Here is a 27213-nt window from a genome sequence, read left to right as displayed (position 1 = left end):
GAGCATGTGTGGCGCTCCGTCGGCTCGGATTGTGGCTTTGCTGGCATGTCACATGCTCCGGTGTTTTCAAGGCGCGTGCCAGGCCCGCTTCCGCTACCGATCGCGTTTACCTCGTCGTTCGTATAAACCCACACCCGACGTTGACAATCTGCGTTAATCGTACTGCGAACTATATACTAGCCCTCAATGCCTAAGCGAAAAGCCATTACCAGCCTCTCTGGCTTGGCTGGATCTGACGACGAAGATGTAATGCAAACCGGTGCTGATCGCGCTCAAAACCACGATGAGCGCCCAACGAAGAGGACGCGAGGGAGACCTCGATCGAAGTCAGCGGAAATTAAACCAACTGCAGAAACTGCGGCTCCGAAACTCCAGGCGACTGAACCTGTCACGAGAAGAGGGACCAGGAGGGGGCGTCCCAAGGGAAGCAGAAATTCTGGCCAGATGGCGCCAGATGTGACGGAAAACCAGGAAAAATCCGCGCGCGCTGCCGTCTCACAAGTAGCTGATGGTGACGAGGAGACTGGGGCACCCGACAATACTGCGCAGACGTCAAAACCCACGAGAGCTACAAAAGGCGCCCCTGCTAGAGGTAGGAGGAAGGCTGGTGCGCAGAAAGAAATCGAGACCGATGGCGAATTTCAGTATACCCCAACGAGTGGGCGACAACAAAAGGCCGTCGTGAAATCCGAGAAGCCTGAGAAAGAACCCGAGCCCACAGGACGGAGACGGCCAAAGTCCGTGGCCGCGCCGAGTGAAGACATTCCAGAGGCCGAGCCGGCTGTGCAGGAGACTGTCGAGGAAACCATCATCCAGGAGGAAGCACCAGAACCCGTTTCTGTGTCCCCTACGAAGCGAAGGCAATCTTCTCTGCGAGCACCACAAAGTTCGCCGTTGAAGAGGATACACGGAGCTGAAGATGAAAAAGCTGGCAGCGAGCCCGAGCTGCGGCGCAAACTCGGTGACCTCACCAGGAAATACGATACTCTAGAGAATCGTTACCGTAATTTGAGAGACATTGGGATTGTCGAAGCAAATGCTAATATGGACAAGCTGAAGAAGCAGTGCGAAAGAATGACAACTGGTATGTTGAGCCAATGCTTCAGGAATTCACTGGCCTATACTAAAACCTATTCGCAGCTTCAAACAACTTAGTCAACTCCTTGAAGGCCGAACTGGAAGCTCAAAAGGCTTTAGGCCAGAAAAGCCGCTCTCTTCAGAAGGAGCTACACGAGCGGGAGATAGAAGTAGATCAATTGAAGTCAGACGCTGAGCAGTCGGCCAGTCAACTCGCCGCCGCACAGACCGAAGTTAAAGCGCTGCAGACAAAGCTTGCTGCAGCGCGGAACACGGCTGCGACGCTTGAACACGCCGCGGTGAAGGCTCCTGGTAGTGCCATCAAGGGCGGTGGTGCCAACCGAGCGACTGCGGCAGCCTCTGCCGAAGCTGCGCACGCGGCACAGTTTGCGCAGCTGAAGGAGGATCTTTATAGCGATCTTACTGGCCTTATCATCCGCGATGTGAAGAAGCGGGAAGAAGACAGCCTATATGACTGTATCCAGACTGGTGGCAATGGGAGTGAGTGTTGCTCTTATTTCCTCAGCTATGATCAATACTAACTCTGACGTAGCGCTTCATTTCAAGCTTGTTGTTCCCCATGCAACGTCGGCAGACTTCGAGACTGCGGAGTTCCAGTACATTCCGCTCTTGGATGAGAGCCGAGACCGGGATCTGGTTGCCATTCTTCCCGAATATCTTACGGTGGATATCACTTTTGTCCGTCAACAGGCCTCCAAATTCTATACACGCGTTATCGACGCGCTCACTAAGCGACGGGCCAGCCAGGGCAACTGATTCGTTTTACCAGTTCTACGTTTTGAGATCAGGGTTAGATTAGCCGGCTAAGAGTACTGCAAAAGTAGGATTTGCATTGCTAGGAGTTTGGAAAGAGGACTCGGCGTTTTGCGTATAATTTTTTTGGATTTTGCTGTCAGGCGAGGGGCATGGGTGTAGTGTGCCTTTTGCGGAGGAGTATGGATGAATTCGGTCCCGTTTTTGCTCCTGTATTGTTCCTGATCCAGCCCTGGAGGTCCTTATACCAACAAGGTATCAATGGTGAGCACCTTGTAGGCTATCAAGTTATTTTTCATACTACTCAAGAGTCCTATAGTAGACCACTTTAAGCTTCGTAAGTGGATTCGCGTCGTGTTGAATCTCGCGTGTCCGATTGGTGGAGCCCGGCGTCCCCCCAAGGTTCCCCGAAGCTCATTACAGAACCTTGGGAAAAAAGTGCCATCTGGTCTCAAGACAACGACAAAGGCGAGCGAATACGCTTCTGCTGGCTGCTGCCTCCTATAATTGTGACCGCGTCCAACTCATATTCTTTCATTCTCTGTTGTTGTCGTCAATTGGGCGTCTGGCCCCTCGCTGTCCTGCGGTTTGATCTCTTCACTCGTTTGGCCGATTCCCCTAGGGAATACTGAAGGGAAATCATGGCGCGTCTCGGTCGTACCGGGTTCCTTACCCTAGCGGTGATATTTCACCTTATCTATGCATACTCGATATTCGATATTTATTTCGTCAGCCCGATAGTGAGCGGGATGAGATCGTTTGGCGTACAGCGGGACCCCGGCGCTGAAGCTCCCGCCAAACGCCTCGTCTTGTTTGTCGCCGACGGATTGCGCGCGGACAAGGCCTTCGAGTTATCGCCTGATCCAGATTCCCCTGAGAACGTGGAGGGCGGCGATTTGGTTCACCTTGCACCTTTCATCCGATCCCGCGTGTTGTCCCACGGTACCTTCGGAATTTCCCATACTCGAGTCCCAACCGAATCGCGCCCAGGCCATGTCGCATTGATCGCTGGACTATATGAGGATGTCTCGGCTGTCGCGACGGGTTGGAAGCTGAACCCTGTGAACTTCGATAGCGTTTTCAACCGGAGTAGGCATACGTGGAGCTGGGGGAGTCCTGACATTCTTCCGATGTTCAAAGAAGGCGCTGTTCCTGGAAGGATTGATGCGGATACATACTCGGAGGAAGATGAGGACTTTACCAGCGATGCAACGGCACTCGACATCTGGGTATTTGACAAGGTGAAGGAGTTGTTCGCCTCGGCTAAGAGTGACCCGGAATTGGATGCAAAGCTGCGTGAGAATAAGATCGTGTTTTTCCTGCATCTACTTGGACTAGACACCACGGGCCATGGATTCCGTCCCTATTCAAAGGAGTACTTGCGCAACATCAAGCTAGTTGATGAAGGAGTCAAGGAAATCACACGGCTCGTGGAGAACTTTTACGGCGATGGCAAGACAGCATTTGTTTTTACTGCAGATCACGGCATGAGCGATTGGGGCAGCCATGGAGATGGCCATCCCGATAACACGCGGACCCCTTTGGTCGCCTGGGGATCAGGTATCTCAACCCCAAGGCGACCCAAGCCTGACGCACCTTCAGGGCATGAAGACGGCATCTCGTCTAAATGGAATCTACATAACGTTCAGAGAAACGACGTCGATCAGGCGGACGTTGCTGCCCTAATGGCGTACTTGGTTGGCCTTGATTTTCCCACCAACTCTGTGGGCCAGCTTCCTTTGGAGTATATCAATGCTACACCCAAGGATAAAGCCTTGGCTGTCTTTGCCAATACGCAAGAAGTTTTGGAAATGTATCATGTCAAGGAAGAGCATAAGAGCGAAGCCTTGATCCGATACAAACCGTTCGAGCCTTTTGCAGACAAAGAAGGGAATTCGGTAGAGCAGCAGCTTGAAGGGATCCACGAACTGATTAACGAGGGTGCGTACGACGAGGCGATCGAAAAGTCTGCGGTTTTGTTCAAAACCGCCTTGGAAGGACTTCGCTACCTTCAAACCTATGATTGGCTTTTCTTGAGGACGATTGTCACTTTCGGATACCTGGGGTGGATTGCATATGCCTTGACTACCGTCATTGACCTGCATGTCTTACATGGCACCTCAGATACGGACAGGACACCAGCCAGTAATGTTTTCTTTTCATCAATTTTGGTGGCCCTGTTTTCAGTCTTTTGGTACCAGAGCTCTTCTTGGAGGTATTACTTTTATGGGTTCTTTCCAGTTTTCTTCTGGGAGGAGGTCTTCTCCCGGAGGAAGGCTTTTATCGCAGGGCGTGAGATACTTTTGGGACATGTGAGCTCCGTTGGTGATCATGTCTCATTTGGGTTTCAGTCGTTGATATTCGTAGGTGTGCTGGAAGCATTGGTAAGTTGCACCTTTTTCAAAGTTTAGAACTAATGCTTACACATGACGGTTGCAGGTTCATTCTTATTCATATAGAGAGATATATACTCTCTGCTTTATTTTGGGAGCGTTTTGGCCTTTGTCTTATGGGGTTGAATTTGTGAGAAAACATGCAGCACTTTCTGGCGCATGGGCGGTTGGTTGTCTCCTCATGAGTGTTTTCACTCTGTTGCCTGCCAACAAAGTCGAAGACATTACCACGATGTAAGTGTATCTTCCACCATTTTGGGATCGCACTTGTCTCATTATTTGCGACAGAACGTATGGTGCGGCATTGATGTTCCTCACTGGCCTGCTGTATTTATTATTCGAAGACGACATCCTCGGGCCCAGTCACAAGCCCGGAGCCGTGTCCAGAAACGGTTCGCGAATAATCATGGGAATGCAGGTATGAAGCCTTCCTTTCCAAACTAATGGGAATTCTTATGCTGACGTATAATAGCTTGGTATGGTTGTACTGGCGTTGATCATCACAAGATCCAGTGCGGCTTCCCTCCAGGCAAAGCAAGGTGTTCCGTTCGGAAACCAAGTAGTTGGTTGGGCTGTTCTAGGTACGTAACCAGCTGGGCCTCCGTGCATTTTGTGACTGGTAGACTGACATGATCTACTTAGTTGCTTCACTTATATTACCATTCGCCCATCGACGATACCCTAACAGCCACTATCTGCACCGCCTAATGGTCATTTTCTTGACATTTGCGCCGACGTTCATAATTCTCACAATTTCATATGAGGGTCTGTTTTACTTTGTGTTCTGCATGACTCTCCTTGGTTGGGTCCGGTTAGAACACGCCACGTATGTCTATACCGCGAAACCCCCTGCCACACGGACGCAGGAGACGACAACACCACTCAAAAAAGCAAGCACAGATGCCACTACGGTTGTGAAGGGTGAAACGTACCGATTCCGCACTCTTAGTACTTCAGATGCTCGTGTAGCATTGTTCTTCTTCTTTCTGCTGCAGTCGGCCTTTTTCAGCACCGGAAATATTGCATCGGTATCCTCATTCTCCCTTGAAAGCGTCAACCGACTCAATCCGGTGTTCAACCCTGTCAACCAGGGTGCCTTGCTAATACTAAAAATCCTTATACCCTTTGCAGTCATCAGCGCCAATTTGGGTATTCTTAATCATCGGCTGGAGGTGGCTCCCAGCGCCTTGTTCATGGTTGTGATGGCCATCTCGGATGTCATGACCTTGAACTTTTTCTTTATGGTCCGCGATGAGGGCTCCTGGCTGGACATTGGCACCACGATTAGCCAATTTTGTATAGCGAGCTTCTTGTGCACCTTTGTCGCGGGACTCGAGTTCCTTAGTGAGGTGTTTATCAGTGGGGTTGATTTCGAGTCTCGCGCTAGTGCAATTACGGCTTCAGTTGCCGACGCTGTCAATGGAACAGCCTCCGGGGACCAGAAAGCTAGCCCCAATCGTGTTGAGGATGAAGGGTGACGACTGACGAGCCAATGGATCCGTATGGTCGGAGACCGGCACCGTCCTCCCTACACTATGACATGTACATGTGTGATATAGATAGATAGCATGTTTATAATAATCCAACTCTTGCACTTCTTCGCCTCCGTGAGCTTCGTGGGCACGATAACTTGGGGCTTACTTAGGGCTGGACTCTGTATAGCGCTAGGTCGGGTGCTCCGGGAAAGATCTCCGGTAGTGTACCACTCTGGCGGCGACTCGCCTGGAGGTTTTCTCCGCATTTTCAACATTGCTCCATTCTTCTTGCAGCTTGAAACGGTTATTACAATTAATTTGCAGCAATACGTGAATTTTAATTAGAGAATCCATTTTTTCTGCGACGTTGGCATATCAGTTATTATCCCGGCCCTTGTGCTTATAGTTCACTCAGAAGCAGCCAAAATAGCCGAGGTATCACGAGGACGTTGGATGACGACAGTGAGGCTCCACCGCCCAGACCACCTCTTCAGTCTTCCCAGTTTTCTCTCTCCCGCTTCCTGACTTTCCCGACTAGGCTGAGATCGGTGTGTATCGCGAGTCTGGCGCACGGGTGTGAGTGGCCGGTGCGTCCTCTGCGACCCCGTACATCCATGGATATTGGATGCGCATGGAAGCGATTGCCTGGGGAAGAATCCAGGAACAGCTATATTCATCAATCAATCATCGCCCACACCCACGCTCTGGATCCTGCAGTGCATTTGCGGGGGATTTCTGCCTAATATGGAAGGGATTGCGAGTCTGCAATTACCATTGGCTTTCTGCTCTGCTCTCCGGCAGTGTCACTGGTCACAACTGTGGCTCGCTGCTAGCAAGGTACATCCTCCTTGCAATGAGGGCTTTTCGGGCCCGCACCTGGTGATCTTCGCTGCAAGCCTGTCAGGTTGTCGGTATCTCTATAACTAAACTTAGCTAACGATCCAATATAGACTGGCGGACAGGGGCCGTGCCCATGAATCCGTGTCTTCCCGTATACTTGTATTGCGGAGAGCATCGACCACCATAGTCCATAATCAATGACAGTGCACGGTTTCGGGCGGACAACTCCTGGCGTCTGGACTCTGTGGACCTGCTTTGGAGAACCTGGATGAGCACCGGGAAGGTTTAACACGTACAAGGCCAAGGACTCAAGATGTGATACTAATCGAGATGATGAGCTCGGTGGGTCTCGGCACTCGCCCGCCTTTTTTTATCTCGATCATCTTGATAGCACGGAGTCGTGGTACAGAGTATTAACATCTGTGCGCAGGCGTGTTGTACGAGGACGAGCCCTGATATAGTAAGATCCGTCTCAGTCGATTCGTACATTCCAGCGCGTCAACCTCGTCTATGTCCCTGTGGTCGCACCACCAGCGAACGCAGGCCATGTTAGTGTGGCCATCATCCAATGCCCACAGGCTACAAGTTCTAGCCAAGTCCTCTGTGTCAGCGGCATCTTGGATCTCGCAGCCATGACCAGGCACGGCAAGGGTGTCACGTCCTCATGTTTCAACCCTCCACCCCCAGTCTAGTCCCGATGTGCTGCAGATCCTGGAGCCGTCGTTTGAGATATGGATGGGTAGAATCCGATAGCCTATACCTTTCGATGGTTTTGATAAACGTCCGCGTTGGCGGCGTGAATTGCATTTCTAGAAGCGGGATTGATGGTTTCTGTCCGTAACCCTGCTGTTTCAGAAGATGTGACTAACAGTCTTGTTCCAGATGACGATGCTCTGTGGGCGCCCAGACGAGTATAGTAAGTCCTCCGCGTTGAGTCCCGCGCTTGAAAAATTGGGAATGCGGTGTAATAGTACTGTAGTTCGAGTGCAGGCTCCACTGTCTGTGGAGTGCGAACTGGCTGGATGTTAATTCCAGCAGCCTTGAGACATGCACGGCAGAAGGAAAGACGCAGGGAAGGGGGATTGCTCGCCAGGATGAAATTCAGGGGACAGATAATGGCCTCGTGCATGGCTAGTACGTGCTAGTCGCTGGGTTCTCCAACGTATAATTATAGGGTAGAACTCTCGTAGCAGCATTGACACACTCCAGGCCTTCCATTTGCCTTAAAATGGTGGATTTGCAGAGAATAGCGCCGGCTGGCGAGAGTCAAAAGTCTTAAGGCTTTTACAACGGTCCAAGCAGTTTCTCCACACAAACCCTGGGACTTGATTGTTGAAGTCTGGATGATCCCCCCGAGTTCCCAAAGTTCAGTTTCCAACTGCGACCTGATTATTCTTGCCACTCCCCGCCCTTTCTGCCCATAACCAAAGAAACTGTCGGAGCGTTGCGACTCAACCCCTGGAGTCGTGGGATTACTACTACTGTTCTTGTCTCTGGCGTTATAATTTATTTGCATTCCCCCTCCACAACAGCCACTCAACAGCTATTCGCGCGCACAATCCCTGCAACCCCGTTGGCTCCGGAATTTTCTCTGCCTCCCCTCCATCATCACCTGCAGCAGCGCTCGAATCCAAGAAGAACAACAGTTGCCTGTCCGTCCGCGAGTGCTGACAGGCCATCCAAGGTCGGGTCCCGTCTGGTTCGTGGCATCCCTGCTGCCGGGCCCAGTGATCCAGTCCTGGCAGTCCCGCCGACCCCCGTCCAGGCAGTCCCCGTATTTTCTCCTCCTGCGCCATAGGCTGCACCTCGTCCTCACCTTTTCATCCTGTAACAGCCCTTCCCTATCCAACTCCTAACGCACAAGAGCCGTCCTGCGGTTTCGTCGCCTCCCTGCATTTTATCGTTCCTCTTTTATTTTACGTTTTCGCCTTCTATTGCTTGTGCCCTCGCGACTTTGCTGCTCTCTTCCTCGACTTCTCTCCTACTACCTCCCGCTACCTGACCACTTGGAATTCCCGCGGGATTCCCTAAACCTTCCTATTACTCCCATTTTAAACAGTCGCGATTCTCTCTGCATGGATACCTTTTGGCCATGAGCACAGCCGGCGAAAGAATCATCCACGATCCATTAGCCCCCAGACCCAGCCCGACTCCTAGTACAGCGGGCTCAACGGGAACATCGGGGATAGCTGTACGAGCTGGAGCAAACGGACAAATGAGTTTCAGGAGGTGAGTTCTGGTATTTTATTTTTTTTTCCCTCTTCTGCTTGCACCTGCCAGCCTGGGGACGCGGGGTCTGGTAGCACTGGGCTTTTCCCTCTCAGTGCAAACCGCCTCGAGTCAAGTTCCTGGGACTCGAAACAAATTTTGCTGGCGGGGGAAGTTGAAGAAAACGTTGGAAAAAAGGTAGTTTTCCTAACGCTTTTTTATACAGACAACGTGCGTCGCGTGCTTGCGAGGTAGGTCAACCTGTTCCTAGCTGGGTGACGCGAAGCTTTTGCAGCCTCGGCACCTCGGTTCATCGCAACTTTGGTGATGTCGCCTACACTGCGAGTGCCAGGTCACTGTCTGGTGCTGGATGGAGGCACATCTTCACCCTGGTGTTCTACTTATGAATATTTACTAACTTTTTGTTTTGTTGGTTTTCTCGTGAAGACTTGCCATGCCCGAAAAGTGAGTTTTGCCCCCTGTCCCGCTGCGACCGACACTACCCGCTGGCCCCTCCCCCTTCCCCTACCAAGAAGGTTCCTGACCACGTCTCTCTCAATGAACAGGTTCGTTGCGATGCTGCCAGTTTAGGTGTACCTTGCACCAACTGTGTGGCGTTCTCTATTGAATGCAAGATCCCTACACCCAAACGCAAGAAGAACCAAGCCAAATCAAAGGATACTGGCGAGTATGTTGACAACACCCACGCCCCTCTTTCCCACCTCCAGCTGACCCTCCTTCCACCAATAGTAACGACGATACCGACGATAAATCCCAAAGTCAAGACAAGCGCGAAGAGTCCCTACCCATCCCTGGCAAAGATGCATTTGGCTATCAGAACGGTGGGGTTGCGGTCGGGGGCATGCCTGCGACGACACTCACAGAGGCCCAAGCCGCTCGGGAGGCCTCTCAGAACGCAACGTATGCCCAGTTTATGAAGCCGAAGTTCGCCCGCGCTCCGATCAAAGAAGCTGGAAGGGTTGCATATCTGGGCGAGTCTTCGAATCTTTCCCTGCTGGTTCAGGACCGCCATGGGACGACCGATGTTGTGCATTACCCGCTGCCCCCCAACATCCGTGGCTCCCGTGCAAGGATCACCGACTTGGACAACCTTGAATTAGACATCCTTCACCAACGTGGCGCTTTTTTGCTCCCTCCGAAACCATTGTGTGATGAGTTAGTCGACGCCTACTTCAAATGGGTTGCACCGGTTGTGCCCATCGTCAACCGCAGTCGTTTCATGCGCCAATACAGAGACCCTAAGAACCCTCCATCTTTGCTACTTTTGCAGGCCATCCTCTTAGCTGGTTCAAGGGTTTGTACCAACGGGCAACTGATGGACGCCAACGGCTCGACCACTCCGGCTGCCATGACCTTCTACAAGCGAGCCAAAGCTCTGTATGACGCTAATTATGAAGATGACCGAGTCACTATTGTCCAAGCATTGGTGCTCCTGGGCTGGTACTGGGAGGGCCCTGAAGATGTCACCAAGAACGTCTTCTACTGGACGAGAGTGGCAATTGTTGTTGCACAAGGCTCCGGCATGCACCGCAGTGTGGAATCCTCGCAGCTCACCAAACCGGACAAGCGGTTATGGAAACGGATTTGGTGGACTCTCTTCACCAGAGATCGTTCTGTAGCTGTGGCTCTGGGGCGCCCCATCGGCATCAACACAGACGATGCAGATGTTGGGATGTTGACAGAAGACGATTTTGTCGAAGACGAACTTGAGATGACTGCGGAGTACCCGCCGGATCCCGTTCACGTGCAGTTTTTTTTGCAGTATGTCAAGCTCTGCGAAATCATGGGGTTGGTCCTCTCGCAGCAATACTCGGTGGCGTCCAAGTCCCGGCGTATGAATGCCATGGACCTGACCCATTCCGATATGGCACTTGCAGACTGGCTCCAGAACTGCCCTAAGGAGGTTTGCTGGCAACGTCAGCGGCATCACTTCTGGGCAGCTCTTCTTCATGCGAACTACTACACCACTCTCTGCTTGTTACACCGAGCCCACATGCCGCCAGCGTCATCGGTTCCTAGTAGCTATCGTGTCGAAGAGATGGCGTACCCGTCACGTACTATTGCATTCCAAGCTGCAGGAATGATTACTTCGATCGTTGAAAACCTGTCGACTCACAACGAGATCCGTTACACGCCGGCGTTCATTGTCTACAGTCTTTTCTCCGCGCTTATCATGCATGTCTACCAGATGCGGTCATCTGTGCCTTCAGTGGTGGCTACTTGCCAGGAGAGGATCAACATTTGCATGCAGGCGCTCAAGGATGTTTCCAAAGTTTGGCTTGTTGCGAAGATGGTGCATACCTTGTTCGAGTCTATTTTGGGTAACAAGGTTCTGGAAGAGCGTCTACAGAAAGCCGCAGGAAGAAGGCATCAAAAGGTTAAGCATGATCCGAATCAACCGAACCAACAACACGTGTCCGCAAGGAGGCCAGATCTTCCGCCGAAGCGCAAGTTTGATGATATGGACATAGGACTACCCAACGGAGGACCTACGCCTCCAGTCTCTTACGAGCGATCTCGCCCTCAGACGCCAGCAGCTACGCCCTCCAGAGAGCTGGGACAGTCTACCTTGCCCTTACCTCAAGGATCCCCTACTGCTACCAAGGAAGGCCTACCTGGAACCGGTAACTCACGCGCGAATACGCGGCCGACGACTCCCTTCGGTAATCAATTCTCTCTCCCGGCAACGCCTCCTGATTTATTCCTTGTCACACGTACTTCGCCTAATCTTTCTCCCTCACTCTGGGAGAACTTCCAGCCAGACCAGCTGTTCCCTGATGGCACTGCTATATTCCCAGAGCTCACTTCGCCTCAGAGTGCAGCTGTTGATCCGCAGCTCCAAATGCAATCACAACTGCAGGCGCATGGTTTGGACCAGCGGTCTATGGTTCCCCAGCAAATGCAACCCCGAAATTCCATGTCTGCTGCACAGGGAAGCCCCGAAATGTTGTCCAGCATGCCTTCTGCAATCGGTCTACATGGACAGCAACAACCGCAGCAAATATACGGAATGGATCCCCAGCAAACGTGGCCGATGCAGGGATTAGATGCCACTGTTGCTAGCGCGGCGATGGATAGTGCAAGCCAAGATGACAACTGGAGCAACAGCTCTCGCAGCGGCCCAACGGCCCCCACGACTCTAAACGTGGAAGACTGGTACGTTGACCTCCGCCTCCTCGAGGAATTTGCACTTGCTCACCAATTACTTTCCAGGTTCCAATTCTTCGGTATAAACGGCAGCTTCGGCGAAATGGCGGCTTGAGCTAGCTGGTTCTTGGCTGTACAACATACCTAAACCTGACTTTTTGCTTTCTAGTGTTTTTTTTCCAGAGTGGACATGATAATACTGTGTGATTGCTTATACAATGGCTTTGACTTTTCCGACGGGAGTTATCTTGTCAATGATTACTGGGTTATAATGGACGATATTTTCGATTCTTTCAGATCCTCTCTATGAGACTGCTATTCGTTCGCAGCAGAGGAGGCGATTGTTCATTACAAAATTATCACCGTGTGTCACTGTCTCATGTTTCGTCCTAGCGAGCGCTGTGCGGAAGGCGTACGGCCAGGGAGTACGGATGGCGTGATGTTCGAGGTCATGTGCATTATGAAAATTGACGGCAGATTTAAATAAGGGTATTCAATCCTCAATGACTATGTATATAGAAGGAAAAGCTTTCTGTGTCTGCAGCTGTATACAAATGCTCAAGTAGTCCGTAGCTGCCCCAGGTATCTGTCCATATCGAGTTTAGTCGGGATGACGACATCTCTCCCGTTGCCGAGGAACCAATCAGCGACTGCGGATGCGTATGACTAAATTCCATCCACGGAGAATCGACGTCGGTGAGAATGGGAATGACTCTTTGGACCAAAATACCAATTGACACAACCGCTTATCCTGAATCTGTACATATTTTTTTTACTCTCACTAAATTGCTGGGCTTTATCGTCAGAATTGCCCGAGTATCTCAATTTCTACTCATCTCGTCCTCTGTCCTGACCTTTTTACATTATCCCGTCCTTCCCTCACGCCCCTCCGCGTTTCCCGTCCCCGCAGCGATGTCGGCCTCCAATATGTTGAAAAAGACATTCCCTCAGGTCGATGCTGAGGGCCACAACCTACCCCCTTCTCCTGCTCCGTCGAGCCCTCATGGAACTAGACGCTACAATATTGCGACGGAACTTGTCTATACAGAGAGCAATGACCAGTACAATGCCAGCAGCGTTCCGATCTACCAGGTACGGCCATACCCCTTGCTATACAAATAATTCGCCGATGAAGCTAATTGCCGCATCCAGAGCGCAACCTTCAAGCAGTCATCCCACGAGGGAGGGGGTGAGTATGACTACACCCGATCGGGCAACCCAACTCGCACACATCTCGAACGACACCTAGCCAAGATCATGTCGGCACAGCGCGCTCTCGTCGTATCCTCCGGAATGGCGGCCTTGGATGTGATTACTCGTCTTCTCCGCCCTGGTGACGAGGTTGTCACTGGTGATGATCTTTACGGCGGAACCAACCGACTCCTCAAATACCTCTCGACCAATGGTGGCATTATCGTTCACCACGTTGACACCACCAACCCTGATAAGGTGAAGGAGGTTCTGTCTGAAAAGACCGCCATGGTGCTCCTGGAGACGCCGACAAACCCTCTCATCAAGATCGTTGATATCCCTACAATTGCTACTGCGTCGCACGAAGCCAACCCCGGTGCTCTGGTTATCGTGGATAACACCATGATGTCGCCACTTCTGCTCAGCCCTCTCGATCTCGGTGCGGATATCGTTTATGAGAGTGGAACAAAGTATCTGTCCGGCCACCACGATGTCATGGCGGGAGTCATTGCAGTCAACGACGCCAGCCTCGGCGAGCGACTCTTTTTCCCCATCAATGCGTCCGGCTGTGGTTTATCGCCATTCGACTCATGGCTGCTCATGCGCGGAGTCAAGACGCTCAAGGTCCGCATGGACCAGCAGCAATCAAACGCACAGCGAATTGCAGAGTTTCTAGAATCGCATGGGTTCAAGGTCCGCTACCCCGGACTGCGGTCACACCCTCAATATGACCTCCACCACTCCATGTCCCGGGGGTCCGGGGCCGTGCTCTCGTTCGAGACCGGTGATGTCTCGGTCAGCGAGCGCATTGTTGCGAACGCGAAGCTGTGGGCTATCAGCGTTAGTTTTGGCTGTGTCAACAGCTTGATCAGCTTGCCTTGCCGTATGAGCCATGCCAGTATCGATGCTAAGACGCGAGCGGAGCGCGCGATGCCCGAGGACTTGATTCGGCTGTGCGTTGGTATTGAAGATGTAGATGATCTCATTGATGACCTGCAGCGAGCGGTAAGTTTTTGAATTGGTCTGGACTGCTTGGCATTTGCTAATATCTATTCTACAGCTGGTTCAAGCGGGCGCTGTCAACGTCACTCTCGATGGCATTGAAGCGAACACGCCACAGGCGGCGTCTGCATAGACTGGGGGACTGGACAGTAAATATGGATTTAAACTCATTGAAGACTTGGCGGGCATGTGGCGTTGGGCGTATGTGTCATAAAACTTGAACTTGATATAATCATTGGTTACTGGTAATAACTATAGTCCGGGTTGAGACTTGGGATCTCGGGGTATTTGAAAAGCCGGCATCGGAGCCTGGAACCCGACCGGCCCCGTCTCCTCCGCATCGTCGTTGAGTCAACTAATGAAATCGACGCCAAAAACAAGCCAGCCATCACCTCATCTCTCCAATTTATTTGTCGTACTTTTCCCTCGTTTATCCTCCATTTCTTCCGCGATGTTATAGAGCTTAAATCCCAGCTAATTAATCTGTTTCTTCCCATCTTGCTGGTTCCACTTTAGACTTTGTCTCGATCTCCGGCGGCATTCCGGAAGTCTATTTGTTCACCGTGTCTGTAATTCCCAAATAGCTGCGATCATGTCGCGAACCCTGTCCCCAGATGCAGCTCTTCCCATTCCATCGCGGGATAAAAAATGGAATACCAATCGGTTAGGAGCGCGACTCGGAGTTGACGTTGTCAGTGCAGCAACAGCTGGTGCTCTGACTTGCCCCGTCATCACTGTGATTGATCGGTAAGCCGGCTTCGGCTTCATCAGAATCCCAAACCAACCCGTACAGCAGCTAACGAACTGTCAATCTACAGGGCCATCATTGAAAAGGCAGCAAAGGGCGTCCCAATTCGCCAAACAATCACGTCCTCCTTCCGGTCGATACTCTCAAAACCGTCGGGCTTCTTTCTTGGAACGCCCTTCCTCCTTATCTACACATTATACACGTCAACCTACCTGACGGCCAACACAATTGACACAGTCACCTCGACACTGAAAGATAAACCCTTCTCGACTGTGTTCCCAGACACCGCCAAATTCCTCACAACGACCGCCGTGAACATGGGGATATGCGTCTACAAAGACGCACGCTTCGCAAGGTTATTCGGCGCAAACCCACAACCGCCCCAGCCTCAAAGTACATCATCGACGAACGGGCCCAGGCTCTCCCCAACAATACCAACAAGAACAACACCCCCGGCATCCTGTCATCCTTCCGGCGCGGGCGGAGCACCCAAAGTACCCAAAATCTCATACACCCTGTTCTGTCTGCGCGACAGCATCACAATCTTCGCCTCGTTTAATATTCCCGCTCTCGTTGCGCCGTCAATACCAGACGCCATCGCCGCAACGCCCGGGATGAAGGCTGCTATTGCGCAATTCAGCTGTCCGGCGCTTATGCAGTTCGCCAGTACGCCGATGCATCTGCTCGGGTTGGATCTGTATAACCGGCAACCACCCGGCGGGCTGGGGTGGCGGGAACGAGCGTCGAGGATAAGAAGGGACTACGTGCCTAGTTGTTTTGCGCGAATGGGGAAGATTGTTCCTGCTTATGGAGTTGGTGGTGTTGTTAATGTTAGGATGAGGGCTGAGTTGATGGGTTATCTTGAGGGGTTGGAGGCGTAATTACGCCTTTTGCTTCCTCTATTTTTTTTTATTATTCTTTTTTTTTTCTTCTTTTACTCTATTTGACGACATTTGGATTTTTAATCGGTTGACTATTTACGACGACACTCCACTCATATATGGTGTTTCGGGGCTGACGAGGGTGTTTTGGATTTTGGCTGGTTCTGTATACTGGGTAATGATAGATCTAGATCATGTTTAATTATGCTACTATCGCGACATACAGAATAATACCTAACATTGATCTCGCAATCTACGATCTCGCCACTGTTTCCTTCTACTACATCACCCTGTTTCCCCAGGCTATCTTGGTCTCGCCACTCCCGGCGTAGTTGGGCGTTTTCCACGGTTCCGCTCTGTAGTTCCCCGGTCATCGGGCGAAAACGGATGAATCTCGGAATACCTACCCCTAGGCTGTGATGGGGTAATGGGACCGTCCGGCGACAACAGGAGACAGCGTTTGGAAAAGCCCAAAAGCACTGGGAGAGTGGAAAGGGGGGAGGGGAGTTAAGAATTTATACAAAGGGCTGCATGGTGGAAAGGTTTGGAAGGCAAGGTTGGTTTACATTGACAGGAATGAGTCGATGTTATATACAGGAGCTACTTGGGGTACCGGTGTGATGGTGCTCTCCATTCCAAGATGGCACTATTGGCAGACACTAGATTAGCTTAGTGATGAGCGCGAAAATAGAGCAAATATTCATTCATTTTCCTGTAAGGCCCGTATACTTCAACAGAAGTCTCGGTGGATATGATTCGGGTGAACACCGGGTAAACTTGTTGATAGTGCATCTATGGCTGCGGGGGAGGAGGAACTCCAGAAGAGACGCGGAGGTGGCCCTGGATCGGCAGATTAATGGAGAATGGAGACCACAAGGAGCTGCCGCTGGCATTTGCACCCGAATAGGCAGTTCGCTCAACTGTGCAGGTTTAGTCTGCATTCTGCACTCTGCAGCATCGAGATCAACATCCGATGGATGCTCTTGCTGGCTGATGAATGCGTCGACCGGCAAGGCGGACCGAGATACCTTGTTTAATTGATCGAGTGGATTGAAAGCTGTTGTGAGAGAGTATCGGTGCCTCAATGGTTGGATGAGACGACGCTGTCTACATCGTGAACTGGGAAGAGCCTGTCTTGCAGATGTCTCCTTGATGGGAGATATGCTCTAGCGCTCACTGCCAGCTCCACCGTATGTCAATGCGCTGCTTAATTTGCCTTCCTTTTTCTGCAAGGGATCAACAGACCCAGTCTCCTCACCTACAGATTAAACTATAAACACTCGCCTGTGCTATTGATACCTCAGGTTTTGGAGACCTGCAAAATGGAAACTATAAAGACCTCGTCAACTCCGCCGTTCGATATATCGGTAAACCAAGAACATTATCCAAGAATTGAGACACCGTCAATTGTCCATGAACCTCACCATGGCCATCCTCCATTGGTTTCTATTCCTCATCGCCACAACTACAACAGCCACAAGCTATAGCAGCGACTATGACTATATCATAGTCGGCGGCGGCACAGCCGGACTCACAGTCGCCAACAGACTATCAGAAGACCCCTCGGTCTCGATTCTGGTCGTCGAACCGGGCCAAGCCGAATTCAACAACCCCGACGTCACCGACATCTCGCGTCTCGCATATACATACGACAGCCCAATCGACTGGGCCTATGAGACCACCAACCAGTACTTTGGTGGTCGACGCCAGATCATGCGCGCAGGGAAGGCTCTAGGCGGGACGAGCGTGATGAACGGTGCATCCGCCTGCTGTGTCCATGCAGTCTACCACATTACCAGTTAACTGACCATGTAAACCATTAGGAGCCGCATATGTTCGCGCAGAAAACATCCAGCTCGACGCTCTCCGGGCCTTCAAGATCGCTGACTGGACATGGGAGTCCCTCTTCCCTTACTACCTCAAGAGTGAGGCCTTGCGCACACCGAACAAGACACAGGTCGATGCGGGCGCGCCTGTAATCCCTTCCTACCACGGCCATGACGGACCTGTGCAGGTTGGGTTTACGGATATACGAAAGCAGGAGAATGATCTTCCGTCGGTTCTTAATCGTACATTGGCATCTATGGGTGTCCCGTGGAATCGGGACCTGAATTCCGGTGTTATGCGTGGGTTCTCGATGCATCCGTATACGGTTGATGGGGGGAATGTGCGTAGTGATGCTGCGACGGCGTATTATCGGCCCGCTGAAAAGAGGGAGAATCTGGAGATTATGTTTAATGCGTCTGTTGAGAGGGTTCTTTGGGATGAGCGAGTTGGTGGCCAGGAGGGAGGTCTTGTTGCGAAGGGGGTAGAGGTTTATGGAGCAGATAGAGATGGAAGAAAGCAAGTGGTGAATGCGCGAAGAGAGGTTATCCTAGCTGCTGGCGCCATGAAGTCATCTGCTGTTCTGGAGCTGTCTGGCGTTGGAAACCCAAGGTCTGTATTAACCTCCATTCTACGAACCAGATCCATCTCACGCATGAATAGAGTCCTCCAAAAACACGGAATCCCCGTCCAAATCAACCTACCCAGCGTTGGCGAGAACCTACAAGACCAACTAAACACCTCATTCGTTCTTACCACCAAAGTCCCGATAACAGGAACCCGAACAGTCGCGTTCGTCTCAGCATCCGACCTCTTCGGCTCCTCGACAGAATCTATCGCAGCATCCATCCACGCCCAAATCCCAGAATACGCCGAAGCAACCGCCAACGAAACAAACGGGGCAATGACGAAGGAAAGCCTGCAGCGACTCTTCGAAAGCCAGCACGATCTGATGTTTAACAGGGGCATTCCCGTCGGGGAGTTCGTCTTTATCCTGGATGGCCCGAGCCAACTGCACGTTGGATACTGGGGTCTTCTCCCCTTTTCAAGGGGCAATGTCCATATTGCCTCGAGGGATCCACGGACACCACCGACGGTTAATCCGAACTATGGGATGTTGGGCTGGGATACTCAGGTCCAGATCGCGATGTCGAAGTTCCTGCGCAGGATGTTTCAGACTGGTGAGTTGGGCCAGCTGATCGATACCGAGAAGGTACCTGGGTTGGATCTCATCCCGGATGACGCATCTGATGAGACGTGGATGGAGTGGATAGGAGAGCAGTGTATGTGATGAGATCTGTCTAGATTCTCAGGTGGCAGTGACTGATTGAACAGATACCCCGAATTACCACGCCATTGGAACCACGTCTATGCTGCCCCGAGAGATGGGCGGGGTGTTGGATACACGCCTCAAAGTCTATGGGACTCGCAACGTGCGCGTTGTTGACTCTTCTGTCTTCCCTGTCCAGCTCTGTGGCCATCCTACGGCCAATATCTACGCGGTTGGCGAGTGGGTTGCCGATATTATCAAGGAGGATGGGCTGGAAAGACGTAGAGACGGCAGAGTGTAAACACGCTTCCTTGGTCAGATATCTGAGTTACGAGAAATACGGTACTGCAATACCTACTTGGTTGGTATCTTGGTCTGTGCTTGTGGCCTTGGTGATTGCTTCAGTAGCTTGTTTATAATTTTAGTACATTCTGACGTCAAAATACTGCCGGATGAGAATTGTGGGATTAAGAAGAATGAACAGTCGGATGAATTGAATCTCTGATGCTTGCAGTGAGGCTGTGCGCGGAGGAATTATTGGCACCGGCGGAGCTCGATCATTGCACTGAACGAACCAATCAGGCTGCACAAAAGGCTCGACAAAGAAAAGGCGCGGTTTAACCTGTTTGGGGAGCATTTTGCGCGGGCAGTAAAGCCATCATGGTCGACCGGCTTATAAAATGGCCTGCATGCCAGCAAAACAAAAACCTCAGTCTGTATCGAACGTCTTCTTAGTTCCCAACTACTGAAAGAGATCAATATCAGCAATAATCACCAAAATGAGCAGTAAACCAACAGTCGCTTTCTTCGGCGCCACTGGTGGTTGCACTCTCGCCTGCCTTGCACCCGCTCTCCAAGCAGGGTACAACTGCGTCGCCTGTAGGCCCATATCTATACCAATGAATCTACCATGCAGTATCAAGTATTAACTATATACAGTGGCGCGCACCCCCAAGAAACTCACCGACCTCCTCACCGCGCGCGGAATCCCGCCAACAACGCTCTCCACACAACTAACCCTAATCGAAGGCTCCGCAACGGACCTCAACGCCATCACCCAGACCCTCCTCCCAGAAAACCTCCCCCCAGCCTCAATGGTCATCTCCGGCGTCGGCGGAACCCCAGACTTCTCGCAGCCCCTATCGCCCAAATTCGTCGGCAAGACTATCTGCCAGGACACAATCCGCAATATCCTCGAGGTCTTGCGCGAGCAGAGGCACGGTTACAAGCAGAAGCCTGTTCTCGTGGCCATCTCCTCCACAGGACTGACCAAGGAGCGCGATATCCCGCTTGCTATGGTGCCGCTGTATAACTGGATGCTGAAGGTGCCGCACGCGGACAAGAGAGTCATGGAGGAGCTTATCTTTGAGGAAGTTGGGAAGCCCGAGCTGGAAAAGGCTATCTCGGACTATGTGATTATTCGGCCGAGCTTTTTGACCAGTGGGGCGAGCCAGAGGGAGAAAGTGCGCGTGTTGAAGGGCCAGGGGGAGGGCCAGAATACGGCGGTTGGTATCTCTTGTCCGTTTGTTGGATATACGATTTGTCGGGAGGATGTTGGGGCTTTATGTTTGGGTTGGTGGAGGGGTTGGACGGGGAGAAGGCGCCTGGGAGGGAGTATTATAGTAGTGTTGTTTCAATCTCGCACTGATGGATTTGTATGCTGGGCATTTGAATACGTTTATAGGATTATAGATACTTAATGTGATTTGCATCATTGTCAACCATAAACATGCTCTGTCTCTCCACGTATCAGCTCTTCCGCCATCATCGCAGTACGTAAAATGCAAGTGATTCCTTACTTTTAAAGTATGAGTTATATCGAGTCCAATATACGATCCTCACTGGTTGTTTGCACATTTGGTCAAGCTGTGTTTAGTGGTAGCCCTAAGCCTTTCAAATGCAAGCCCTAAGAACAGCCGTTGATGAATGTCAAAACAAGACTCTCTTCAGAAAGACTGGATTTACGCGCGAATATTTGTTTCTCATGGGCTTGTGTTACTTTGTCCTGCCTAGTGTGTCATGATGGGTTGTTAAAAGACCAAGTAGCTGCCTGTTTATGTTCACAACTCGCAGCCGGAAAAGTGTTGTCCGGTGAGTGTCTCTCTTAGTAGCAGTGAACTCACAGTCGAGAACTGGAGCTCCTCACTATATTACGTCTTTGATCCTCTTATGTTCACTGCTTGCTACTGTGGAGCCAATGAGCGCTGTGGTCCGTTATGGCGCTAAACTACTCCTATACAGAAGGCTGATACTCTGTGAAGAGAGTGATGAAGTGTTCTTGGCCCTGTTATGGGAGCTTGCTACATCAACACTGTCTATCAAATTCTCCTCCTTTTGGCTCTTGCCGATGGCTATGACAGCTCCAGCTCTTCTTCTGCTCCTGCAGCTTCCACTCAGCGTTGATATTATCCACGTTCACCAGGTCCCTTTCTCTACTTGACAAGATGATGCACGGCAGGCGAGGCAGGCTCAACAAGGTGCTAGCAAAAAGCAATCTGCCTACACGACCTCTAAAGAAGTCTGTTCATCTGAGTGATCCCACATATATACACACACGACGCTTCAACTAACTGCCGTCTCCAGGCAACTGCCCTCCAGCATCGTCACGAGCGCTTTTTTCCCCAATATATTTGCACCCTTGCTCGAACTAGACCCCCATCCCGTCAGTTTCCCCAATGGTCCTGATCAGCTATGGGCCAGGATGTCGAGGCTCACCGAGTCTCACTATCCAAAACCCGACGACGCAGTCCTCGCAGCCCGTGCATCTCAAAACATTCGCAGTACAACCCTCGAGGTCTTGAACGCCGGAATCAGCAGATGTTTCGAGAAAGGTCCCAACCAGGTCTTCATCATATTCAATGTGTTGTTCGAAGCCGCTTGGAGAGGGGAGACGGACATCAACAGGGATCCCTGGGTACCTCCCGACGGGATCAAGAACGATCTGAGTAGATGGCTTCATACCTTCTCGCCCACCCACGTCCTCGATGCCGCCAGGGTATACACAGTCCTCATCATACTGCTTTCCTGCAAAGGTGACTCTCAGTCCCTTATCGCCTCCACCAGATTCCTCGCCCCAACCCACGGGGTCTTCCTCACAATGGACGATATAAAACACCAGCCCTCTGCTAACCTCCCGGCCCTCTTCAACGCAGCGAAAAAGGCCGCAATCGACGGCAAAATCGGCAAGACAACCATACTACCCGTGCACCTTGTCGACGTCGAGCTCGTCCGGATTGCAAAGATGAAGCTCCCAACTGAAGACTACCCAACCTTCGAGCACTGTTTCGTCATCGGCGTCGCCCGTGAAGGGTGGCGTCTATACCAGGCCTGGGGAAAACCCTACAAGCGACGCGGATTCAGACTAGACGAGTGGATAATGGCAGATGGGAACCGGGTCCGGTCGTGGGGAGAAGGCAGGAAATGGATGCGTTTGTTCGAGCGGTTTGTCTCTAAGACAGGGGCTTGGACTGAAGAACTCAACGAGATTTACAGAGACCTCTTTATCCCTTCGATGAAGGATGTTGAAAAGAGGAAGGGACTTTCCAGTTTGGACATCCTTCACTTCCGGCCCCATGTGCGGGTTTTTGGATCTATGGAGGTTGCCATTGAAGATATTCAAAAGTTCAGTATTGTCGAGCAGGCCGATCCTCAGCCCCAGTCCACCCTCAAGCCTGAAAGTCCAACTGAAACAAAATCTCCTGGTTCCTTGTCAATGAGCTGTGAACAAGCTGAAGAGTGGTACAAATCCACATACGGGCCCGTTGAAACCACAGCATCTGGCCCCATGGCTTCGCAGGACCCCTCCATCTACGCCTCACTTACAAACTATTCGACGACCGAAGCTGCGAAACCGGTTATCTCTTCTGCTGAAAAGGCCGAAAGCAAACAAACCCGTGGGTTCTTTGGACCCACTGGGCTTCCTGTTTGCGCATGCTGTGTGAAAGCTATGAAGGGGCCTTCTACCAGACCTGCCACCCAACCCTCTGCCAAAACTGTTGCGAAGGCCAGTGCAAAGGCTGCCGGTAAAGCCCCGGTTAAGGATCTATCTTCTGTTGAGGCCAAACCACCTGCTTATGGTGATGTCGATGGTGAAGCTGATGGTGATGGTGATGCCGACTCGGATACGACAATCATTATCGATCACGAGTTCTACCTGAAAACCAGGATTCCTGTTGAGGCTGGAGCACTTGACGATGGTGAAGGTCCATCCTCGGTTGATACTTCACGCGGCTCCCTCAGCACTGCTCTCGATAACATTAATGCTGGGATTGACTCTACGCTTAGTGTTGCCAAAGCCAAGCTCGATAGTACCCCCGACCATTGGGCTTTTCGCGGCGAGAGTGGTACAGTTGAGCGTGATGATAAAGCTCTAACTGAGAAGGTCTCGGAGTTGGATATTAGCTCTGACGCTGTCGACAATGCCAAAGCCTCAGCTAATGCCGGAACTGAACCCCCACGCACCACTTCTTCCAAGTTCAATGCGGAGGTCGAGCCGGTTTTGAATCTTACCAGAACCAAGCTCGATGGCATTCGGGACTACGGCTCCCATTTTGGCTTTAAGCCTTATCCCCGGCCTGATCTTGGAGTAGACTTGCAAGTCAACGCTGAATCTAAGGGTGAAGTTGGTTCTGCCGGAGTCGATACTGACGCACCGGTCAATAGCGAAGCTCTTAGCCGAGACGAGATCGAAACTCCTACTACAGTTACTTCCAACGTCGACACCAAAATTGAAGCTGAAGTCGAGCATGATATCGACGTCGGTGCCGGTCCTGAGGAAATCGTTGATACTGAGCGTACTGTTGGCGTCGATAAGGAAACGACTATCAAAGCCACTTCTCAGACCAATTCCGAACTGGATATTGAATCTGGGACTAAGGCTTCTGCTAAGGCGAAATCCCCGGTCAAGCCTCCTTCCAAGGTCGATTCTGATATGGGGTTAAACACTGTGGAGGATGCTGAAGCTTCTATCGACAGCAAGACTCCTGCTCAAATCGAGACCAGACTTCCTGTTACAGCTCCCTCTGGATCCAGTGCTGAAGAGGCTAGTGTGGCAGTTAATGTTGTATCGGACTCTTCTGTCATCGAGAATTTCTCCAAACTCGATACCAACGCCGCTGATTCTGCAGAGGTCAAACCTCACGTCGCTGTCAAGACTTCTGCTCATCTTACCCCCAAACCTCCTAACCTAGCCCCTTCTAAACCCGATTTCAGAGGCCCAGCCAGGGTCAGATCCAAAAATAATACCTCAACCAGAGTCATTCCCAAAATTAAACCCGCCGTGAGACCACCACCCAAAGCCAACATCCCTGCTAGGTGGAAGCTAACACCCGTCCCGGAACAGGATGAAGACCAAAAGTTTGCCTCAGAAGACGAATCAGATGGAGGGGTATCTCTCAACGTGCACGATGGTTCGGAAAGCAGGTTCCAGGAGCTGAACCTGGGCGTTGCAAGATGGGAAGCAAGCAGAACCAGTCACGCTGGGAGAGCGAGAACGAACCAGGGGCGAGACTACCTCCAGGCGTTTAATCTTGCGGGCGCGGCTTGGAATGCGGAGTTGGATAGATTTAGAATGGGAATAAAGGCTTGTAAGTGGTAGATTTCACTGGAGATGATTGGAATGCTTTTCGAATACCAGGGAATATGCTCGATAGATAGATAATATAGCATACCATAGAAGTTTTTAATAAGTAGTTCATTCGAATAAGATAAGTAAAATAAAGGTATCTCTGAAAACTGTAATTCATCGCACCAACTCTCAGTCCCAATGCCTTTCTGCTTCAATATACAACACAATAAGCTTACACCGCAAACGATAAGAAATCCCGGCTCACCATCTAAAAGCCGCTTGGTTAGCCAACGTCCATGTTAATCGCAGGTATAAAGAGGGACACTTACGAAAAACTCTCCGAATGCAAGTAAACCTCTCCCCCAGCACCACCCCGTAAAATCCTCTCCTGCTCACGCGCAGCCGCATTCCTCACATCATTCAGCATAGATGCAGGACCGCAGACGAACACAGCAACATGCTTGCCGGTACTGGATTCTGCCGAGCTGGCAACAATCCGTGGGAGATCCGGCCGTCCTTTGGCGAAGGCATTAGCGCTGGTGTTTGCGTTGGCGTTATGCGTCTCCGAGAGAGCCTCAGACGACGAGGAGAGCGGGTCAACTGATTCTTCTGTCCTTGATTCCTTCACTGCCAGTTGTTCCTTTTGCTCGATGTCGAGATGGTGGTTGGTATCAGGACTGGAATATGACGAGGAAGTGACATGGATAGAGACGTCGATTTCGATATCGACGGCACTGCCCTCGGCGCCAACGCCATGAAGCGCCAGTAACAACTTAATCTGCTCGCGGTACCACTGCGCGACATCCTCCGACTGTGTCGCGAACACAACTGTGATCGTCTTCTTTCCCTTCTCAGCAGCATCGCCGACGATCTGGTTTGAATCGCGACAGTCTGTCTTAGACATCTGCAACGCGGTCTCGAAAACAGCCAGCGAGAATCCACCACCCGAGCCGCCTGAGATGATAACTACGGATTCAGACCTGGCGATATTGGTTGGTTCGATGCCCCCATACGGGCCTTCAACCAATACACTGTGACCAGAGCCCGGCAACTTGGTGGCAATATTCGCTAACCGGCCCGTTATCCCGCGCTTGGGTTTAACGTAGAAGATCATCTCGTTGGCCTTGTTTGCCTTTTGGACGTCATGGGACGTCGAGCATATTGTAAACGGGTGGGAGGTGAGACTGTGCAGAGCGATTCCGGTTCTGGGGGAGGAGAAGCGGATGAAGACATGTTGTCCTGGTGTCCAGTTTATGATCGTGGGGATTTTGATCTGGAGGAGGCCGCAGGGGAGGAGGGTGAGGGTTGCGGTGTGGCGGCCGTTGATTAGATGTGTTCGGATGAGGGAGGTGAGGAGGGAGAATATGTAGAGGGAGCCAGCAGCAATAAAGTAGTCCCTATAAGATGTTTGTTAGTGATGGTTAGGAGTGATAATACCGAGAGAGAGAGAGAGAGACGTACCAGGAGGATAGTCGGAAGTCACAGTGGAAAAAGAAGAATAGGATGAAGAGTAGGGCGACAATGAAGTGGGTTGCCTTGAAAAACTCGTAATAGCGGTTTCTGGAGCTGTTAGGTCGAGACTCTCTATACTTGGTCATTGAAATAGGACTTCGAACCGGATGGCAGGCAACGACATGAAGGTCAAGTATGCCTGAGGGATGAGCGCTGCAACACCCGTCCAGTATACCAAACTCGTATTCCACTCGGAAACCATGTCTCCTTCTTGGATATGAAGAACAATGAAGGGAAAGGTGTGGATCAAGGCCAGGACGAACATGGCGTAGCTGGTCCAGTGGTGGAAGACCTGCAGCTTTTCATGCGGGACGCCAGTCAATGCCGAGATGAGGTTGGCTTTGGTGCCGAGGACTCTATACAGGGTTAGCAAGACTGTTAACCTATATACATCACGGCACCACTCACAAAACAAATGGCAGCAGAGCCACAGCCATCCACCCCGTCCTAGTCGCAATTGGCGGGCTGCCCCCATACGAGGTACTAGGCCAGTAGTACGGTTTAGGACCCAGTGTCATAGCTGACAGCCTGTTAATACATTTGCAAGTTGGGTATAGTGAAAAGGAGACATCATACCAAGGAAAAATACCGCCCCGATCAAGAGCAACACCGCGACACCCAGTGAAGCAGCCCAATACCCCAGCCCGGGGATTCTCACTCCCCTGTACGCAAGAAACCGCGCAGCAGCGGTCCCTTTCTTCCATAGCGAGTTCTGCCTCACGCGGGCCGGCGCATATCTCCCCGCAAAATGCAGGATAGCGAACACGCCCACCGTGGCACAGAGAAAATATACTGTATTCAAGGCATAAACAAGATCCGATTTGTACCTACAGAAACGATGCCATCATTAGCTTTGTCGATCGACATGCCTATCAAAGCAGATAATTCTCCGAATCCTCCACAATAGTCCAATGGAACTGATCAGCAACGTACCAGTATCTCCAGTGCCCTGACCGATAGGCGCACTGCTCCGGCGTCATCTTGCACGTGTCTGCGCGCGAAGAATGCAGCATCACCGGGCTATCCAGCCACGGCAACCCCGAGGACTGGCCCATGTCCATGTCCATATCCATGTGCCTGTAGCTGTGCATTTTGGCCTGTCTGTCTGGCCGTCTGGCTCCGCTTCCAATGTCAGACAGCTGAGCCTAGCAACGACAACTTGAGAGGACTCTGAGCAACTCGGTGGGCAGATTGACACAGATGTTACACATGACATGAGCCGGCAGAGAGCACAAGCCTCTGACTTATAGGCGGGCGACAAAACGTAATCAACCACATTCCTTC

General features: G+C 51.4%; 8 protein-coding genes across 8 annotated transcripts; 7 read left to right on the top strand and 1 right to left on the bottom strand.

The window, feature by feature from the left end:
* Positions 1-105: 105 nt before the first annotated feature.
* On the top strand, positions 106-2203 carry ASPSYDRAFT_184047 (putative chromosome segregation protein (Pcs1)). Its single transcript, XM_040843543.1, has 3 exons — positions 106-1084; positions 1141-1578; positions 1631-2203. Exons 1-3 carry the CDS (start codon positions 187-189, stop codon positions 1852-1854), a joined length of 1560 nt encoding a protein of 519 aa, XP_040699523.1. The 5' UTR covers positions 106-186; the 3' UTR covers positions 1855-2203.
* A 289-nt stretch (positions 2204-2492) lies between these two features.
* On the top strand, positions 2493-5722 carry ASPSYDRAFT_92840 (mannose-ethanolamine phosphotransferase MCD4; the record flags this gene model as incomplete). Its single annotated transcript, XM_040852736.1, has 5 exons — positions 2493-4235; positions 4291-4478; positions 4533-4662; positions 4717-4825; positions 4887-5722. The coding sequence occupies 5 exons, from the start codon at positions 2493-2495 to the stop codon at positions 5720-5722; spliced, it is 3006 nt and encodes a 1001-aa protein (XP_040699522.1).
* Positions 5723-8651: 2929 nt separating this feature from the next.
* Positions 8652-12050, top strand: farA (CeGAL family transcription factor; the record flags this gene model as incomplete). Its single annotated transcript, XM_040842720.1, has 6 exons — positions 8652-8788; positions 8994-9018; positions 9215-9232; positions 9334-9455; positions 9518-11944; positions 12002-12050. 6 exons carry the CDS (start codon positions 8652-8654, stop codon positions 12048-12050), a joined length of 2778 nt encoding a protein of 925 aa, XP_040699521.1.
* Positions 12051-12862: 812 nt separating this feature from the next.
* ASPSYDRAFT_60610 (cystathionine beta-lyase STR3) lies at positions 12863-15757 on the top strand (the record flags this gene model as incomplete). The annotated part of the gene is made up of 4 exons (XM_040849878.1): positions 12863-13027; positions 13088-14135; positions 14743-14875; positions 14947-15757. The coding sequence occupies 4 exons, from the start codon at positions 12863-12865 to the stop codon at positions 15755-15757; spliced, it is 2157 nt and encodes a 718-aa protein (XP_040699520.1).
* A 1348-nt stretch (positions 15758-17105) lies between these two features.
* ASPSYDRAFT_184034 (GMC family oxidoreductase) lies at positions 17106-19251 on the top strand. The gene is made up of 3 exons (XM_040843542.1): positions 17106-17513; positions 17581-18864; positions 18917-19251. The coding sequence occupies exons 1-3, from the start codon at positions 17171-17173 to the stop codon at positions 19150-19152; spliced, it is 1863 nt and encodes a 620-aa protein (XP_040699519.1). The 5' UTR covers positions 17106-17170; the 3' UTR covers positions 19153-19251.
* A 294-nt stretch (positions 19252-19545) lies between these two features.
* On the top strand, positions 19546-20573 carry ASPSYDRAFT_48923 (uncharacterized protein). Its single transcript, XM_040847736.1, has 2 exons — positions 19546-19730; positions 19791-20573. Exons 1-2 carry the CDS (start codon positions 19631-19633, stop codon positions 20549-20551), a joined length of 861 nt encoding a protein of 286 aa, XP_040699518.1. The 5' UTR covers positions 19546-19630; the 3' UTR covers positions 20552-20573.
* Positions 20574-21552: 979 nt separating this feature from the next.
* ASPSYDRAFT_34616 (uncharacterized protein) lies at positions 21553-24447 on the top strand (the record flags this gene model as incomplete). Its single annotated transcript, XM_040845264.1, has 1 exon — positions 21553-24447. The coding sequence occupies one exon, from the start codon at positions 21553-21555 to the stop codon at positions 24445-24447; it is 2895 nt and encodes a 964-aa protein (XP_040699517.1).
* A 295-nt stretch (positions 24448-24742) lies between these two features.
* Positions 24743-26996, bottom strand: ASPSYDRAFT_158264 (ferric reductase family protein; the record flags this gene model as incomplete). Its single annotated transcript, XM_040842715.1, has 7 exons — positions 24743-25023; positions 25153-25814; positions 25879-25977; positions 26034-26285; positions 26338-26449; positions 26506-26756; positions 26863-26996. The coding sequence occupies 7 exons, from the start codon at positions 26994-26996 to the stop codon at positions 24743-24745; spliced, it is 1791 nt and encodes a 596-aa protein (XP_040699516.1).
* Between the last annotated feature and the right edge of the window lie 217 nt (positions 26997-27213).

The sequence above is a fragment of the Aspergillus sydowii genome (genome assembly GCF_001890705.1).
Source record: "Aspergillus sydowii CBS 593.65 unplaced genomic scaffold ASPSYscaffold_11, whole genome shotgun sequence".
In the NCBI taxonomy this organism is placed as follows: domain Eukaryota; kingdom Fungi; phylum Ascomycota; class Eurotiomycetes; order Eurotiales; family Aspergillaceae; genus Aspergillus; species Aspergillus sydowii.
This window is presented reverse-complemented; position numbering and strand designations above follow the sequence as displayed.

Coding starts and splice junctions, on each gene's coding strand:
- ASPSYDRAFT_48923 (XM_040847736.1), top strand. CDS start 19,631: ATGAGCAGTAAACCAACAGTCGCTTTCTTCGGCGCCACTGGTGGTTGC. Junction 19,731..19,790: donor AGGGTACAACTGCGTCGCCT/GTAGGCCCATAT, acceptor AACTATATACAG/TGGCGCGCACCCCCAAGAAA.
- ASPSYDRAFT_184034 (XM_040843542.1), top strand. CDS start 17,171: ATGAACCTCACCATGGCCATCCTCCATTGGTTTCTATTCCTCATCGCC. Junction 17,514..17,580: donor CGGGACGAGCGTGATGAACG/GTGCATCCGCCT, acceptor GTAAACCATTAG/GAGCCGCATATGTTCGCGCA. Junction 18,865..18,916: donor GGAGTGGATAGGAGAGCAGT/GTATGTGATGAG, acceptor CTGATTGAACAG/ATACCCCGAATTACCACGCC.
- ASPSYDRAFT_184047 (XM_040843543.1), top strand. CDS start 187: ATGCCTAAGCGAAAAGCCATTACCAGCCTCTCTGGCTTGGCTGGATCT. Junction 1,085..1,140: donor GTGCGAAAGAATGACAACTG/GTATGTTGAGCC, acceptor ACCTATTCGCAG/CTTCAAACAACTTAGTCAAC. Junction 1,579..1,630: donor CCAGACTGGTGGCAATGGGA/GTGAGTGTTGCT, acceptor ACTCTGACGTAG/CGCTTCATTTCAAGCTTGTT.